Raw genomic sequence first — 16367 nt, forward strand, 5'->3', positions numbered from 1 at the left:
TTGACCTCTCGGAAGAGGTAAAGCGGGCAAGGGCGGACGAATGTGGCGCTAAGTCACTTCTGTCCGACGCCGAGGACAACGAGGATGAGGCCGACGGGCCATAGTCCCCAAGGGGGACGTAGATTTCCTTTTCTAATTCTGTACATAGTACTTTTGAAGTATGTTATAAATGGAGCTTGTATTTTTTCGTATATATGTATAAAAGGAAAGCTTTGCGGTTTCATTTATCCTGCATTTCTTTTCGCCTTAATTTTAGCCAGATGAACTGGTTCTAGAAGGAATTCTTAGATTCGTGGTATGTCCTTGAGGCTCATTAAGCTGGCCCGTAGGCTCTTACGCGCTTGGTCGATACGACCTTTTAGCATAATCCGGCATTCGAGCTCTTATGCTTGTGTTCTTAGGCGTGTCTAGTCAACTGTTTTGGGTTCAGTATCCGAGTCGGGTATCGACTCGAGCTCATTCGATCCTCGAGTTTTTTGAATTGCAAGTTGGCCCTTAGGCTCTTACGTACTGGGTTGATGCGACCTTCAGTTTTAGCGCTGGCGACAGTGGCTCTTACGCGTTTGGTCTGTGTGACCTTCGATTTTAGTGATAGCGACAGTGGATCTTACACTTTTGCTCTTAGGCATATTTAGTTAACTATTTTGGGTTCAGTCTCCGAATCGGGTTTCTACTCGAGCTCATTCGACCCTCAAGTTTTTGAATTGCAAGCTGGCCCTTAGGCTCTTACGCGTTGGGTCGGTGCGACCTTTTGTGTGGGCTGGCGACAATGGCTCTTACGCGTTGGGTCGGTGCGACCTTTTGTGTGGGCTGGCGACAATGGCTCTTATGCCTAGGGTCGATGCGACCTTTTATGTGGGCTAGCGATAATGGCTCTTACGCCTTAGGTCGATGCGACCTCTAATATAGGCTTTATTTTTCCCTCGTTAAGGACTTTTTGAAATAATGTTTGCCTGACTCTTCGACGGTTTAAAAAACCTCGATTGTGAGTCGTTATATGGCGATGATCGAGCACCTCGGGAGGTTTGGCTCAGAGGTTGAGTATCTTGAAGCCAGTGTTTAGGAGTTGACATGGTCAAAGTTCTTTTGCCTATGTCGAGGGTAGCATGTTTAACTGGTTCTTTTCGAAGTATATTCGAAGTAATTGAAGGCCTCTGATTTTATAGCGACGGTCGGGCATCCCCAAGTCGCGTTAGTTTGGCTGGTACAACCTTGTGACCGGAGTCATTTGTGTTTGGCCGGAGCCTTTAAGTCTCGAGTGAAGTAGTTTTGGCGTCTATATAAAGGGTATGCCTTTTAGGGGTCTTACAAGTTCGATATATAGCCTAAACTTTGAGATCGGGTTTATTCCTTTAGTAAGGTATTACAAGTTTTACATGCCTTTAAGGTCTTACAGTTTTGGATACTTGGTACAAGTATGGTTCATGCCTTGCTTGAGGTCTTACAGATATTGTTATTGCCTTATATAGGTCTTACGAGACTGAGGCTGCCCGCAAGTGGTCTTATGGCCTCAGGTTTTGATAAGTCGATGGAGATGGAGATTGACGATAGTCCCCGAGTCATCGAGGGTTTCTTGACTCGGGAGCCATTACTTGTAAACTTGATATTGCCTCATTGAGGGCTTATGATTTCGGAATTTCCGACCCTGAGGTCATGTGGCATTGAGTTTTTGACGCTAGTCCCTGAGTGTTCGAGATGTTTTTTTGGCTCTGGAGCTATTTTGTGATCTTGTTGTTGCCTCATTGAGGGCTTACAAGTTCGAAGCGCCGACTCGGAGGTCGCATTATTGTGAGTTGTTGACACCAATCCCCGAGTGTTCGGGACGTTTTTGACAGAGGAGCCGTTTTTGCAAAAATATCGAGTTTTCTTGAAAGACAAAATGCTTTTGGGAAGTATTATTTGATTACTTGGTATAAGTATACATGCCTTTGCTGTTACGGGCACGGTTGTTCTATGCGGACACGGTTCGTTCGACCGTTTGGCCCGGTACATTATTTTCCTGTCGAGACCCCGCTTAGCGCGTCTAGGCTTCTCCGAGTAGGTGACCTTTCGGGGGGATGACCCCCAGTGTTCGAGGTTGATTGCAAAAGAAACCTTGAATACTTGTTGAGTCTTCCTTAGATAGCATATGGATGTTGCCTCGTTAAAAGCCTTGCCGGTAAAACCCTTTTTGGGATAAAAACCTGGTCGAAGGAAAAGAGTGCAACGCATGCTTTTAAAACCTAAGGCCTTCGAGTTGGAGAGTGCTTTGGCCGTTTCGATCGGATACCTGCACTCAGGTCAGTGTAGAATGTAACTGAAAGAGAAAGGAGACGGTTATACCTTAGTGTAGAATGTGTCGGCAGTGTTTCGAGCCCTGATATGTTTTAGTCGTTTGTGATGAGGATGCGGTACAGTCCCCTGCTTTGTTTAGTCGGGGATAGATGAGAGTGTAGCTTGTTATCGCTATTTTACTGTTTGCTTATCCTTCGGCTCCTTCGAAGGTGGAGGTACTAGTGTCGGGGCCACATCATGCACCGCGAACATTTCTCTCGCCGCATGTTGTTCCCCATAGACGGTCTTAATCCCATACTTTGTCGGGAATTTCATCATTTGATGGAGGGTGGATGGTACTGCTCTCATGCTGTGTATACATGGTCCTCTAAGCAAGGTGTTGTACCTCATATGACATAGAATTTGGCATTTTGGGTTGTGCCAGCCATGTTGACTGGGAGGGTGATTTCCCCTTTCGTTGTTTCGCTCGCCATGTTGAATCCGTTGAGGACTTGAGAGGCAGGTACGATTTGGTCAAGCAGTCCGAGCTGCTCTACCACCTTCGACCTGATATTAATGTTGGCCGAGCTACCTGGATCCACAAGTACACGTTTAATTTGAAATGTATTTACAAGAAAAGAGATTACCAGTGCGTCATTGTGAGGCTAAGATCACGCTGAATATGAGAGCATCCTCGGGTATGTATCCCTGAGTTTGCTTTTCTCTGGTGATGGATATTTTTGTTCTTCTCATCATGGGCTCATGTGGGGCATGGATGCCTCCCAAGATCATGTGGATGACATGTTGTGGCTCATTCGCTTCATTCTTCTTGGCCGCCTCTCTTTTCCGGAACTGATTTTTGGCCCGATTGTTGAGGAACTCTCGGAGGTGACCTTTACTGAGTAGTCTGGCTACTTCTTCTCGGAGTTGGTGGCAATCCTCGGTCCTGTGTCTGTGCGTGTTGTGGAATTTACACACTAAGTTATGATTTCTTTGCGAAGGATCTGATTGCACTGGCCTGGGCCACCTGGTGCCTCTGATTTTACTGATAGCGAATATGATCTTTGATATATCGACATTGAAGTTGTATTCCGACAAGTGAGGTGCCTCCGTTGGTCCTGTGTGCCTATCGAATTCGGCTATGTTAATGAGTTCCCGAGGATTCTGGCCTTGGTCCATCCTTCGGTCATTGCGGGGTATATTACGCCTCGGGGCGTTTCTCCTGTCGTCGATGTATGGCTGGTACCTTTCCTTGTTTGGCTTTGGCTCCTTCTCTAGAAGCCTACTTGGGTATACCAAGCCCGATGGGGCTCCTAGTTGGTCGTCCTCGACCCTGATTTTCGATTGATATCGGTTGTGAACGTCCGACCAGGTCACAACGGGATATTCGACCAGATTTTGTTTCAGCTGCTTCAAAGCCACCGAGCTTCGTTCATTCAGACTTGAGTGAAGGCATGTACTGCCCAGTCGTCCGAGACTGAAAGTAGTTCCATTCGTTCCATTTAAAAGCGAGATACGAACTCTCACAACATATCGTTCTCCCTCTGCTTGATCTTGAAGACGTCAGACTTCCTTGTTGCTACTTTGATGGCACCGACATGTGCCTTTATGAAAGAATCTGCCAGCATGGAAAATGAGTCTATGGAGTTAGGAGCTAGGTTGTGATACCACATCATGGCCCCTTTCGAGAGTGTTTCCCCGAACTTTTTTAGCAAGACGGACTCGATCTCGTTGTCCTTTAGGTTGTTGCCCTTTACTACACAAGTGTAAGCGGTAACGTGCTCATTGGGGTCTGAGGTTCCATTGTATTTCGGAAGGTCCGACATTCTGAACTTCTTTGGAATGGGTTTTGGAGCCACTTCTTTTGGGAACGGCCTTTGAATGAACTTTTTAAATCTACACCTTTCAAGATTGGGGGTGCTCCCGGAATTTGGTCGACCCTAGAGTTGTAGGTCTCGACCTTTTTGTCGTTGGCTTCTATCTTCTTCTCGCCCGATTCGATCCTCTTTGTGAGGTCCTCAAGCATTTTTACGATGGCGGGGTCGGCTGCCAATCCGTTGCTGCTTGATCTCTCCGATACCTGCTCGGTTGGGGGAGCCGTCCCCGGCACTACCGTGCTGGAAGTTTTCTGGTGACTTTGCAGCTGAGCAATCGCTAGCTGTTGTGCCTGCAACATTTCAAAAATAACATGAAGGCTAACCTCCCGTTCTTTCCTAGCTAGGGTTTCCTGAGCTTCTTGTTGGTCTCCTTGGAGCACGCTCATGTTGGTGTGGGAGCTTACATCAACGTGTTGAGCATAGCGTGAGACCGCGTCCACGAGAATTGGTTCTGATGCGTTCTTAGGGTTTCGCGGTGGCACACCAACACCTGGAACATCCACACCATTCTCTTCATAGTTCTCGAGATTATTGTTTACCGAGTCAGGCATTTTGACCTAAAATCAAAGATCTTAGGGAAGAAAAAGTGTGAAAGATAACTTGCGTTGTGTAGTAAAACTAGCAAGGAGATAATTACTATTATTTTTAGCCCCACGGTGGGCGCCAAACTGTTTACCGTGAAAATGGTAATAACAATTAAATTTGATTTAGTGGTTCTAAAAATACGTGATCTATTTTTATGCTAGCTGTTAAGCTGTTGATGTTATATGAAAAACTTAGAAATGAGATAAGATCTTGAGAGCAAGGTGATAACCAAACTGAATGACCAATAATCGGGGCCTCGAGCTTGCCTATTTGAGGGCCTCGGGGTCGAGTTTGAAGCTCGGTTGGGAGCTGTCGAGGGGCAACTAACAGTTACAATAAATCAATGGCGGCCCTTTATGGCCAATAATAAGCAATAAATGATGAACAATAAATAGAACACAATAAATATAAGCGATAAATGAAGTAATGAGATCAAGAGAATATGTTACAGAGTAGAGAGAATGTTCTTGTGTATTTAGTACGAGCAACAGACGTTTACATAATGACAAGGATCTCCTTTATATAAGAGGGGGGAATCCCAACATAGTACAAGTGCATTTATTACAAAGATATGGGGATGGGACAACAATTGACGCCATGATTCGGGTATGAACTTAGCTCACCAAACTTTGTCAGCCCTAGTTGTGCGCCTTGGGAACTCCCCACTTTCTCCCTGTAACCGTCAGTTCGTGCTGCTCCGAGGTCGAGCGTCGATGGGCCTCGAGGGATGAAACTCGATCGTGTTTTTGAGCCTTCGAGACATCGTAACGATAGAAAATTGGACCCTCCAATTTTACCGTATACGGGTCATTCTTTTTGGAACGGACCAAAAAAGAAATAAGTTCACATAAACTGGAACGGAGGGAGTACTGGTTTTTGTGAAAAATAATTTTCGGCAAGAAATGACATATTTTCTGATTTTTTCGTCAAGTCAAAGATGGTGAAGTATTACCCCTCTAATGCTCTTATCTTGTGACCGTGTGAACTCGAAAAAAGGGTCCAGACTCCAAAGAATCGAAGAGCTAAACCCGGGAAACCAAACCGGGTCCGAAGTCCATCGAGTACTTGGTTTGACCACAACTGCTGATCGGCACTGCCCCAATTCATCGACAGAAACTTGGATTATATCCAGCATTTCAACTCAGAACAACTTTTTTTGTTATGTTTTCTTTTTGGGGCTAATTATTTGCAACTTGAAAATCAGCTGGAGTAATGAACTCAAACGCCGTTCCATCATCGAGTGCCGGATCTGCCGATAATACAGCAGCTAGAAGAAATTCCAAGCGACCTAAGTGTTTGTTTCTCTCTAATTTCCCCCTTTTTTTTCTTTTTATAAAGCTACTGCTCTCACTTTGTGCCTTTAATTAAGAAGTTGATCCCTATGGTAATTTATACCATCCTTCAACTAATTCGATTCTATGATGAGGCAGAGATTGCTGCTTTTGAGTGATTTTGTTTTTAACTTATTTTTATTTTTATTTGACTTGCATTTTACTTCAGATTCAAGGTTTACGCAGCAGGAACTTCCAGCATGTAAGCCAATCCTCACACCAAAATGGGTTAGTTGGCAATTTATCTTCACCAGTAATTAGTTCAAAACTATGTGACATCATTTTATAATTTTATTTCCTTAATTGGCAGGTGATTTCTGCTTTTTTGCTTGTCGGTGTTGTTTTCATTCCAATTGGAGTGGTATCCCTGTTTGCTTCTCGAGATGTATGTCCTAAATTACAACTTAAGACTTCTTATTTCTTATTTTTCAAATTCTTAAATCTGAATCATGTGGCAATTTATCAGGTTGTTGAGATCATTGATCGGTATGATGCTGAGTGCATACCAAAAAATTCAACTGATGATGAAGTTGGCTACATACAAAGTTCTAAAAGTAAAACATGTAAAAGAACTCTAACAGTATGTGTCCTCTGAGCTGCACAGTTTGTTATTTTTTTTATTACCATTGTTTGGTCTCGCTGTTCAAAGTAGTAATTTTATTTTGTTTTTGACTAATTTTAGGTACCAAAAAATATGAAGCAGCCGATTTATGTGTATTATCAGCTTGACAACTTCTATCAGAATCATCGCAGGTGCTTGTGAAGAGATGCTTTACTATGTGAAAATTAACAGCTTCTTTTTGGTGGTCTAGCATCCAGTTGATGGAGTTTACCAAATAACATGACCGCAACTTTGGTCTATTATTATGAATATCAATCTAGTTAATGACTATTTTGGATTGTCCTATACATGATTTCCATGTTACAGAGATGTAATTCCTTTTCAGAGAAGCAAGATCTTCCTATCAGCTTATAATTATGATACGTGATGGAATTTTACCTGTTTTTTCTGTTGACTGATGGTTCATTGATAGGTTTTCATGTTTTTAACCTTGATGCTTATTCAGATATGTGAAGAGTCGAAGTGACCAACAATTGAAGAACCCAAGTAAAATGGATGACACCGGTTCCTGTGAACCTGAAGACAAATCAAATGGGCTTCCAATTGTTCCTTGTGGCCTAATAGCTTGGAGTTTGTTTAATGATACTTACATCTTTTCTCGCAGCAATCAGCAATTGCCTGTAAACAAGAAAGATATTGCTTGGAAGAGCGATAAGGATCACAAGTTTGGGAAAAATGTCTTCCCAAGGAACTTCCAGAATGGGACTCTCGTTGGGGGTGGCAAGCTTGATTATAACAAATCAGTAAGCTTTTGCATAGTTGGGAATTAACTTAAATATATCTCTCAAACTTTTTTTGTAGTCTTAGTATTGAAGCCAAAATCCTGTCACCACATGCCTATATATAATATGTGATTTTTAATCTGAAATTGTTTCATAACTGCTAAATTGATATTTTGTTAGAGGGGCTAATTTTTCTCTCATATATGCTTATCACTCTTCAGTCTTAATAAATGGATTGCCTCGTGGACCTATGCGATTGACTCCACTCTTCAGAAGTAGAAGTATAGTCAGAAATGTACTTGCTTTTAACTTCTTTCTTGCTGCTAAAAGAAAAAGATAAAGAGACAAAGTAATGCTATGATTGTCATGTTGGAAACTTAAGGCCTGATTGGTGACACTTATTTGGTTTTCAAATTTTCGAAGCAATGGGTAGTTGGGAACAATTATTGAAAAGTATTATTGTTTTCTTTCTTCTGGAACTATTCAGTATAGGCCTTGATTTTGGCACAAAGAAATGATGTTTCCACTTGTTTTTTTCATGAAACAAAACCAAATTTTGGGATGCATTTGATAATTTAAGAAGTTTGACATGGATTCATGATTCTTTTGTTTGGTTGAGAACCCTCCATTCTTTGATCTCATGTCCCCTCCTTTGCTTTCTTTTATTTTTCCATTTGTCCATTATTGTCCAGTAATGAGCAAATTAAACCTTGGGGGTGGTAGGGGTTAGAGAGAGAGAGAGAGAGAGTTGTAAAGAACTGAGTGCCTAGAGATTAGAGAAGGAGAGAATCAATTGTTTTCAGTAGAGAACAAGGAAGGAAAGAAAGGAACTTCTTATACAGTCGAAGGTTCGTTGGAGATCAAGTCGCAATGTGTCATAATAATGTAAATAGGTCTATGTCAACTGCCTTAGAGACGAGTGGGCCGAAAAAGAGTTAATGAGCTCCTATTTTCTTGACCATGTGTTTCAGAGTGTCTTTGGTGTGTGATATTCCGTGCTTGTGTATCTCTAGCAAACACCTCGATCCCCAACAAAGTTTTTCTTTTTGCTGAATTCCCCAACAAAGTTGAGGTCGACTATATAAATCCTATTTAACTATTTCATTCTTTCCAAGCTCAAATCATTTCAAAACTACGCTGCTTACAGATAAGGGGCTCTGTAAAGCTAGAGGTTCTCTTCAACTATCTCTAAGCGTCCAAGACTAACCAGACTGAAAGGACTCATGACAAATTTCGAACCTAATGTAAGTGTAATAATAATACTCCCTCCGGTCCACTTTAAGTGATTTTGTGGCCTTTTTTTTGTGGTTCACAATATTTGATTTTTTCCAGATATCAAGAAGGTTAACTTCTTCTTTCCACAAGAGCCTAGGAGTAGTTTGTTATATTTCCAATGAGCAAATTAAGGTTAATATGGACAATTTCATTGTTAATTAATGCTAAAAGGTGAATTCCTTAATATGTGTGAAAAGAGCCAAAAAATCACTTAAAGTGGACCGGAGGGAATAACTAAATAATAAACCTCCTTTTCCAAAAAAGAATGAACTAAAATGGTATTATGTATATGGATCATTTGCTTTCGTTCTGCATTCTTTCCCTAGGATTGTATGTCCTTGGAAGGAACGTCTCTCAATGTGATTTTAGTTCTACTTCCTCTCTTTTTAGCGTCTTCAATCATCATAATGTCGCATTTACAACCAAAGCATGTGGTGGTTAACGTAAGAAATAACCAAACCATCATAGGTGATTCTCAGTTTATCCTCTACGGTACTTGCAGCATCTGCTAGTTATGATCATTTTCCATTCTAGTATTCGTAGTTATATGATGCTCATCTTGTGGATATGTTAACCATCATTCACTTCAATATAGCATTGGCTGGTAGCTTGGTCTCAATACTGTTAAATTAGCTTACTTTCACTTTGTTAGGTGATTTTTTATCACATATTACTTTTGCATCATTCATCCAATTCAAACATCTTATTTTGCTTCTGTGTCACATCTTCATACATCATGTCAATCTCTTGAAGACTGAGGCCGGATATCTCAATTGGTTGCATTTAGGCACAATAAATTGTCTAATCTCCCTTCATATTTATCACCGTTCTAGTAAAGTAATAATCATTGTTTTTGTGAAAAAAAAAATCAGTATAAAGTAGTGTATAAAAAATAAAGAACCTACATAATAATATTGTTCTCTAGGAATGACATCTAATCATTTATACCAACTGGAACTTTGTCGGTGCACTATAATTGACCAAAAGGAAAAGGACCTTACCAAAAAAGAGAGCCCCAAAAGTGAAAGGAATGGCCTCAACTGTACAAGCTCATTTACCATCCCTTCAAATGTTCTCTTGTTACCTCTTCCAGGATACCCACATAAAGGCCAAAAGAGTTGCATCTCATGTTCTACATCTTGTTCGCCTTCTTCTATGAGTCCAACTGTGCAACGTCCTTATTGTTCATGTTATTAACCATGTCATTCCTAATAGGTTTAATACAGTACACCAGAGTTTAATACTATCTCCTCTCGCCCTTTTGTACATGAAGCCAACTGACATCTGCTACTTCCTTTTATGCAAATCATATTAGCGGTTGGGATCGCGTCTGTTGCTTCCATCAATATGAACAAGCATATCTTCCTTGACGCTCTAGAAATAGGACAAACCAAGAAGATCTTACTTTCCGTACCTCTCCTACTTCCAAGCATCATGATCCATCTATGTGATGCTCTGTTTTTTAGCAGTTCCATCAATCTTTGGAATTCTTTTGCCTCTTAGACTTGGTACATTTTGTAAAAAAATCCCAAAAATGTTAAACCCCAAAGACCTCCACTGTCTTGTTCTTTACAAGCCTGATTAACTGTTGTCTCCTTCTGGCTCGATATGTTGTAAACTGATATTGTCTACACATCCCTTAGCGAGACGAGATTAAAAAGGTGTGGTAATTTCCCGTGCTTTCCAGTATCAAAGGAATTGTTGGGTTTTTTTTCATCTCTGGAATATTCTCTTGATCATGTGCTTGGGAGTGCCTTCTTATGTGACATTGTCTGTTTGTGTATCTAAGGTGTGTAAGACAAGATTAAAAAAAGAGCTGTAATTTGCTGAGATTTCCTGTCCGAACAAGTTTAGTTCTTGTTTTTGCTTCCATCTCCAAAGAAAGGCAACACTAGGCACTTCTCATCACCTAGAAAGCCCTAGTTCAGAACTCCTTTTATAGACTTTGCTGTCCATAGGAACGATGTCAGAGCACTCGCCCTCCCGCTGAAGTATATCATTAAAATGTGGACTCAGCTTATTTTACCAAATTATATAGCTATGTAATAGTAGCTGGAAGTTTTCACCCTTGATGCTTGCTTGTCTCTTTTTCCACCATTCTTTTGTTATTTCTGTAGATATTGAGAAGAAGAAAAGGCTTCTTGTATTCTGTGTATTTATTACATCCTTAAGCGAAGGTATTTATACACTAGGTCGTATGACTATTTTAGGAAAGAAAATAAATTATAATCAATTTACAATCAATTACCATCAATCAGAATAAAATCAAATCTCAATAGAATCAAATCTTTCCTAATAATTAAGCCAATCAACACTCCCCTCAAGTTGGTGCAAAGATGTCGCACATGCTCAACTTGCAAACCAGTGTTTGAAAAGTCAGTTTGTTAAGACCCTTGGTAAAAACATCAACTAACTGTTTTTCTGATGGCACATGAAACAAACTCAAGACACCAGTTGTAATTTTTTCTTTGATGAAGTATCGATCAATTTTCACATGCTTTGTTCGGTCATGCTGGACTAGATTATGAACTTTACTGATGACAACCTTATTGTCACAGTACAAGGAAAGTTTTCCTTTTTCAGACAGTCTCAATTAATCTAGTAATTTTTGTAGCCAAAGCAAATCGCAAACATCCTAGACCATAGCTTTATATTCTGCCTCCGCATTTCATCTAGCTACTATACTTTGCTTCTTGCTTCTCCAAGTAACCAAGTTTCTCCCTACGAGTGTACACTAACCGGATGTAGATCTTCTGTTAGCTAGAGATCAGCCCAATACGCGTTTGTAAAGACTTTTATTTGGAGGTGATCATGTTTGGAGAAAAGTAGACCTTTCCTTGGAGCAGACTTCAGGTACTGCAAAATGTGAAAGACAACTTGTATATGAGGATCTCGGGGATCATGCATGAACTGACAAACCAAGCTAGCTAAATAGGTTATGTCTGGTCTAGTGTGAGAGAGATAAATGAGTCTTCCAACCAACCTTTGATATCTCTCCTTATCAACTGACTCTCCAACTCCGCTTTGTAACTTGTGATTGCTTTCAATGGCCGATTCTACGGGTCTGCAACTTGTCATACTAGTTTCTTTTAAGAGATCCAAAATATACTTCCTTTGATAAATAAAGATTCCTCTTTTTGATCTAGCAACATTAATTCCCAAGAAGTACTGTAATTTTCCTATATCCTTAATCTCAAATTCATGTGCCAATAACTTTTTCAATTGGGCCATCTCTTGTTTGTCGTCTCCTGCCGTTACTATGTTATCAACATAAATTATGAGAAAAGTGAGTTTACCCGTTTGATGTCTTATGAAATGGGTATGATCCACATTGTTTTGTTGATAACCAAAGGAGATCATTGCTTTGTAGAATTGTCAAACCAAGCTTTGGGAGATTGCTTCAGTACGTACAAGGCTTTTTTCAATCTGCATACCTTTCCTTGACTTTGTGCAATATCAAATCCGGGAGGAATCTCCCTATATACCTCGTCTTCTGAGTCTTTATGAAGAAATGCATTCTTCACATCAAACTGCTGCAAGTCCCAATCAAGGTTAGCTGCACAAGACAAGAATTCTAATACAAGTGTTCATCTTAGCAACAGGGGCAAATGCCTCTTGATAATCCACTCCATAAGCATGAGTGAATCTCTTAGCCACCAATCTTGCCTTGAATTTTTCAATCGATCCATCAGCTTTGTGCTTCATAGTGAAGACCCATTTGCAGCCAACCAACTTCTTGTCTGGTGGTGAAGTGTCAAGTTTCCAAGTTTCATTTTTTGACAAGGCCTTCATTTCTTCAATCATAGCTTGCTTCCATTTAGGATCTACAAAAGTTTCCCTCCAATTCTAGGGAATAGACACAGAAGAAATAGACAAGGCAAAGACTCTATAGGAAAGAGACAAAGAATTATAGTAAACAAAATTAGATAAAGGGTGTTTGGTGGTACAAGATCTGACAGTAGAAGGTTCAGCTTGAGTAGATTGCATGATGGCTTCTTCTATTCTATTTCTCTTTGAGTAAGTTTTCAAATCGGGCCTATCCAATGACCAAAAATCTCCCCTTGAATTCTTTCTCCAATTTCACTTTCCTCTGTGACAATGTCATCAAGAGGTCCAGTAATGGAACTAGGTAAAATCACCTCTTCCTCCTTACGACTCTCCTCCTGAAGAAGTAATGAGATAATACTGAATTAGAGCTCAAATTCTCGAAAGATAACATCCATGCTAACAAAAGATCTCCTAAAGGGAGGATGATAACATTTAGAACATTTATGTGTCAGATAATACCCAATGAAAATACACTTTATAGCTTTAGGATCAAGTTTCTCAGAATTCCTAGTGTGGACAAAGCAAACACATCCAAACACCTTTGGAGGAACAGTATATTCATTCTTACCCTTTAAAGCATCCAGATGACTTTGAAAATTGAGGGTTTTAAATGGCATTATGTTGATAAGATAGGCATCCACTAGAATAGCATCCCCCAATAAGGTTTTGGTAGATGCGTGGTGAACATAAGAAATCTTGCTACTTCTAAGAAATGCCTTTTTTTTCTTCCTTTCAACGGCCCCATTTTGTCTACTAGTGTAAGGACAATTAGTCTGATGGACTATCCCATTGGACTCCAACTAAGCACCAAGTCCTTTATCCATGTATATGTTGTCATTGTCGGTTCTCAAGATTTTTATTTTGGCATCAAACTGAGTACAAAATAATCTTATGAAATGTCTGAAAACAAGAGAAAACTTCATTTTTGGCTTTTAAAAAATATACCCAAGCATCCTAGTACAACAATCAATGAAAGTAATAAACCATCGATTACCAGACAAAGAAACAGTTTGGGTGGGACCTCATACATCAGAATGAATAGTCATAAATGGAGTTGTGCTTCTATTATCACTCATAGGATAAGAGTTTCTAGTATGCCTTGCATATTCACAAGCATCACAGAACAAAGATTCAAATTGAGTCATTGAAAACAAATCGGGATATAACTTCTTCAAAACAAAATGAGTGTCTATACAAGTAGGGATCTCATGGGTGCACCAAAAAGCATTCAAAGACAAAAGGCTATTCCTCAAATGTACAAAATCATTTTCAATCCACTCAAAAGCTCTCATATTTCTCTCATTCCATACAATCCACATAAGAGTTAAATTATACTTCCGTTTCAATTTATGTGAGCCTATTTCCTTTTTAGTCCGTGCCAAAAAGAATAACCTCTTTCCCTATTTGGAAATAATTTACCTTTATGCAATGATTTATAGCCGCACAAAATATATGTGCTTCATTTTACACCTTAAGTTCAAAAGTCTTCTCTCTTTTCTTAAACTCTGTGCCTAGTCAAATGAGTTCACATAAATTGAAACGGAGGGAGTATGAATTTCATTCAACTAATTCACTCACATTCTCTAATGAAATTTATGGATTGATTAAATATTCAATAATCATTAATCTAATTAGTATAAATTTTATAATCAAACCAAGCAGTTTCCCAAGGCTTTGGTTAAATGGAAACGGTAGTACCATGTGGGACATGTGATAGGCACATGAGTTTTGGATACTAAATGGTTAAAGCCACAAAATAAAAAGTTATAGGTTAGTTTCCAACTCCCATCTTCCATCTCCCTACAGTTGGCCTAGAATACTATTGCATTTCTTTGTTTCATTTGTTATGTTCATACTATGCTGGTGTGGGGAGTTGTCGCGCCTCATTGATGTTTATGTATGTTTTGCATATAACAGCTAAGCGAGCAGGAGGACCTAATTGTTTGGATGCGTACTGCTGCTCTTCCAACTTTTAGGAAGTTGTATGGGAAAATAGAGGTGGATCTGAAGGAGGGTGAAGCCATAAATGTGATATTGCAGAATAATTACAACACTTACAGTTTCAATGGCAAGAAGAAGCTCGTACTTTCTACGACTAGCTGGCTTGGTGGGAAGAATGATTTTCTTGGTATTGCTTATCTCACAGTAGGTGGATTGTGTATCTTTCTGGCTATGGCTTTCATGATTATATATCTAGTTAAGCCAAGGTACCATTTCTATCTTCTTCAACCTTGAATTTTTCTTGCTATGTGGTCCATTTGTAGTTAGTTCATGAACTTTGATGAGAATTCTAACATATGTCCTACAAGCACCTCTGAAGATGACAATAGGACCACAAATAGATTAAAACCTCCCCTTTTGCATATATCATTAGCCTTCGTTATTTGCTCCTTATCCAAACTTGGAATTCAACTTGCTTGGCGAATTACCATTTTGTGATGCTATTAGAAAGAAAACAATTGTCTATCCAAAATTGGTTGCACCAGTTTAATTCAACTACCTTGCTGCTAGGATCCATGCTTTCATTGGTAAACATATGAATTGCCTGTCAATAGTCCAAGGCATATACACCTTCCTACGCAGTTGAAATCTTTTTTTTTTTTTGGTGGGGTGGGGGTGGGGGGGGGGGGATGGTTTTTTGAGAACAATTTAGTTTGTTTTTATTTTATAAGGTAAAGGTTTTATTAGATAAAGTACCAAGATGGTACGAAAGAGTCCATGAAAACAGAAAGATACATATATTGCTTCATGTTCCTTCCTAACAACTCCAAAAACTCCATATATTGCTCCATATTTTCCGGTATTCTACTCTCCATATGAGTGTGTATCATTCGCAATTAAGTGGGGGAACATACATAGGCTGTAGGCTATTTAACATTTCAGGATCAAACGAAGGAAAGATTTGTATTGAGAAGAGGGACAATTGGGCTCCCTGTACTCTCTCTCTAATAATGCTAGCATACTTCTCGTTTTGTGCATTCCACATTTTCTAAAGATAGACACATAAGACCATCTTTGAACAAATAAAATGTCAGATCTTAACATTACATCCGCTTTTGGACCCATCTCCATAAAATAAAATAATTTTTTTCCTTTTGCCGTAATGCCTAGGGAGATGGAGTATAAAATGTAGTATTCTTTGAGCATTTTGCAAGTAGACAGTTGAATTTCTTCTTGGGAAACTTGACATTTTGTGGGATGTTAGAAAGAGAAAGCTGGATATGAAAACTGCAATTCATCCATAATGGAGTACTAAATATTTTTCTGCTATTTGATTGATATGCATGAGAAACAAGGAAATCTGACTCGAAATCCAAGTTCTTTGGGGGATACAAGGTTTAGCTGATAAGTTCTTATTTTCCAGGCAACTTGGAGATCCATCTTATTTGTCGTGGAACCGAAACCCAGGAGGTCACTAGGAAAGCCGATGAAGGCTGGTTGGCTCGAGCACCTTACAGTCTGGGTGGGCACAGGTTGTGCATTGTAAGAACTATCTGTACAAGTTCTTTTTAAATTGTTTGCATGTGGAATTTAGACTCGTTTGCTAGCAGAGGATGGTATGTAATGAAGTATTTCTTTGATAACAGTAGTCAAATTTATCTCTAGTTTATTGGCTGAAAGCCTCTCTTTAAGAGTTCATTTAAACATGAAAGGTACTGTACTCTTTTCCTAAAAGACAGGCTCTACTTCTGAGGGTTGCCGTAAAGGAGCAAAATGAAAGACCAAAGCTTTTTTCTAATTGAGAGGCTAGAAAAGAATATTACTTCCTGATAGGTTCAGTTTTGGATTTTGTTGGAGTTCTAATAGTTTGGTTCAGAATGTTTCTTCGTACTTTGTGTTCGGAACCCTGTGTCCTCTGTCTCGTTATCTGGAT

The 16367-nt window shown here is 39.6% G+C and overlaps 1 protein-coding gene across 1 annotated transcript; it reads left to right on the forward strand.

Annotated features, from left to right (window-relative positions):
* The first annotated feature begins 5651 nt into the window (after positions 1–5651).
* Positions 5652–16232, forward strand: LOC104241502 (ALA-interacting subunit 1-like). Its single transcript, XM_009796439.2, has 8 exons — positions 5652–6009; positions 6216–6274; positions 6357–6431; positions 6513–6626; positions 6729–6799; positions 7114–7411; positions 14411–14700; positions 15858–16232. Exons 1-8 carry the CDS (start codon positions 5928–5930, stop codon positions 15910–15912), a joined length of 1044 nt encoding a protein of 347 aa, XP_009794741.1. The 5' UTR covers positions 5652–5927; the 3' UTR covers positions 15913–16232.
* The last annotated feature ends 135 nt before the right edge of the window (positions 16233–16367 follow it).

This window comes from Nicotiana sylvestris, chromosome 11 (assembly GCF_000393655.2).
Source record: "Nicotiana sylvestris chromosome 11, ASM39365v2, whole genome shotgun sequence".
NCBI classification, from domain to species: domain Eukaryota; kingdom Viridiplantae; phylum Streptophyta; class Magnoliopsida; order Solanales; family Solanaceae; genus Nicotiana; species Nicotiana sylvestris.

Coding starts and splice junctions, on each gene's coding strand:
- LOC104241502 (XM_009796439.2), top strand. CDS start 5,928: ATGAACTCAAACGCCGTTCCATCATCGAGTGCCGGATCTGCCGATAAT. Junction 6,627..6,728: donor CATGTAAAAGAACTCTAACA/GTATGTGTCCTC, acceptor GACTAATTTTAG/GTACCAAAAAATATGAAGCA. Junction 7,412..14,410: donor AGCTTGATTATAACAAATCA/GTAAGCTTTTGC, acceptor TGCATATAACAG/CTAAGCGAGCAGGAGGACCT.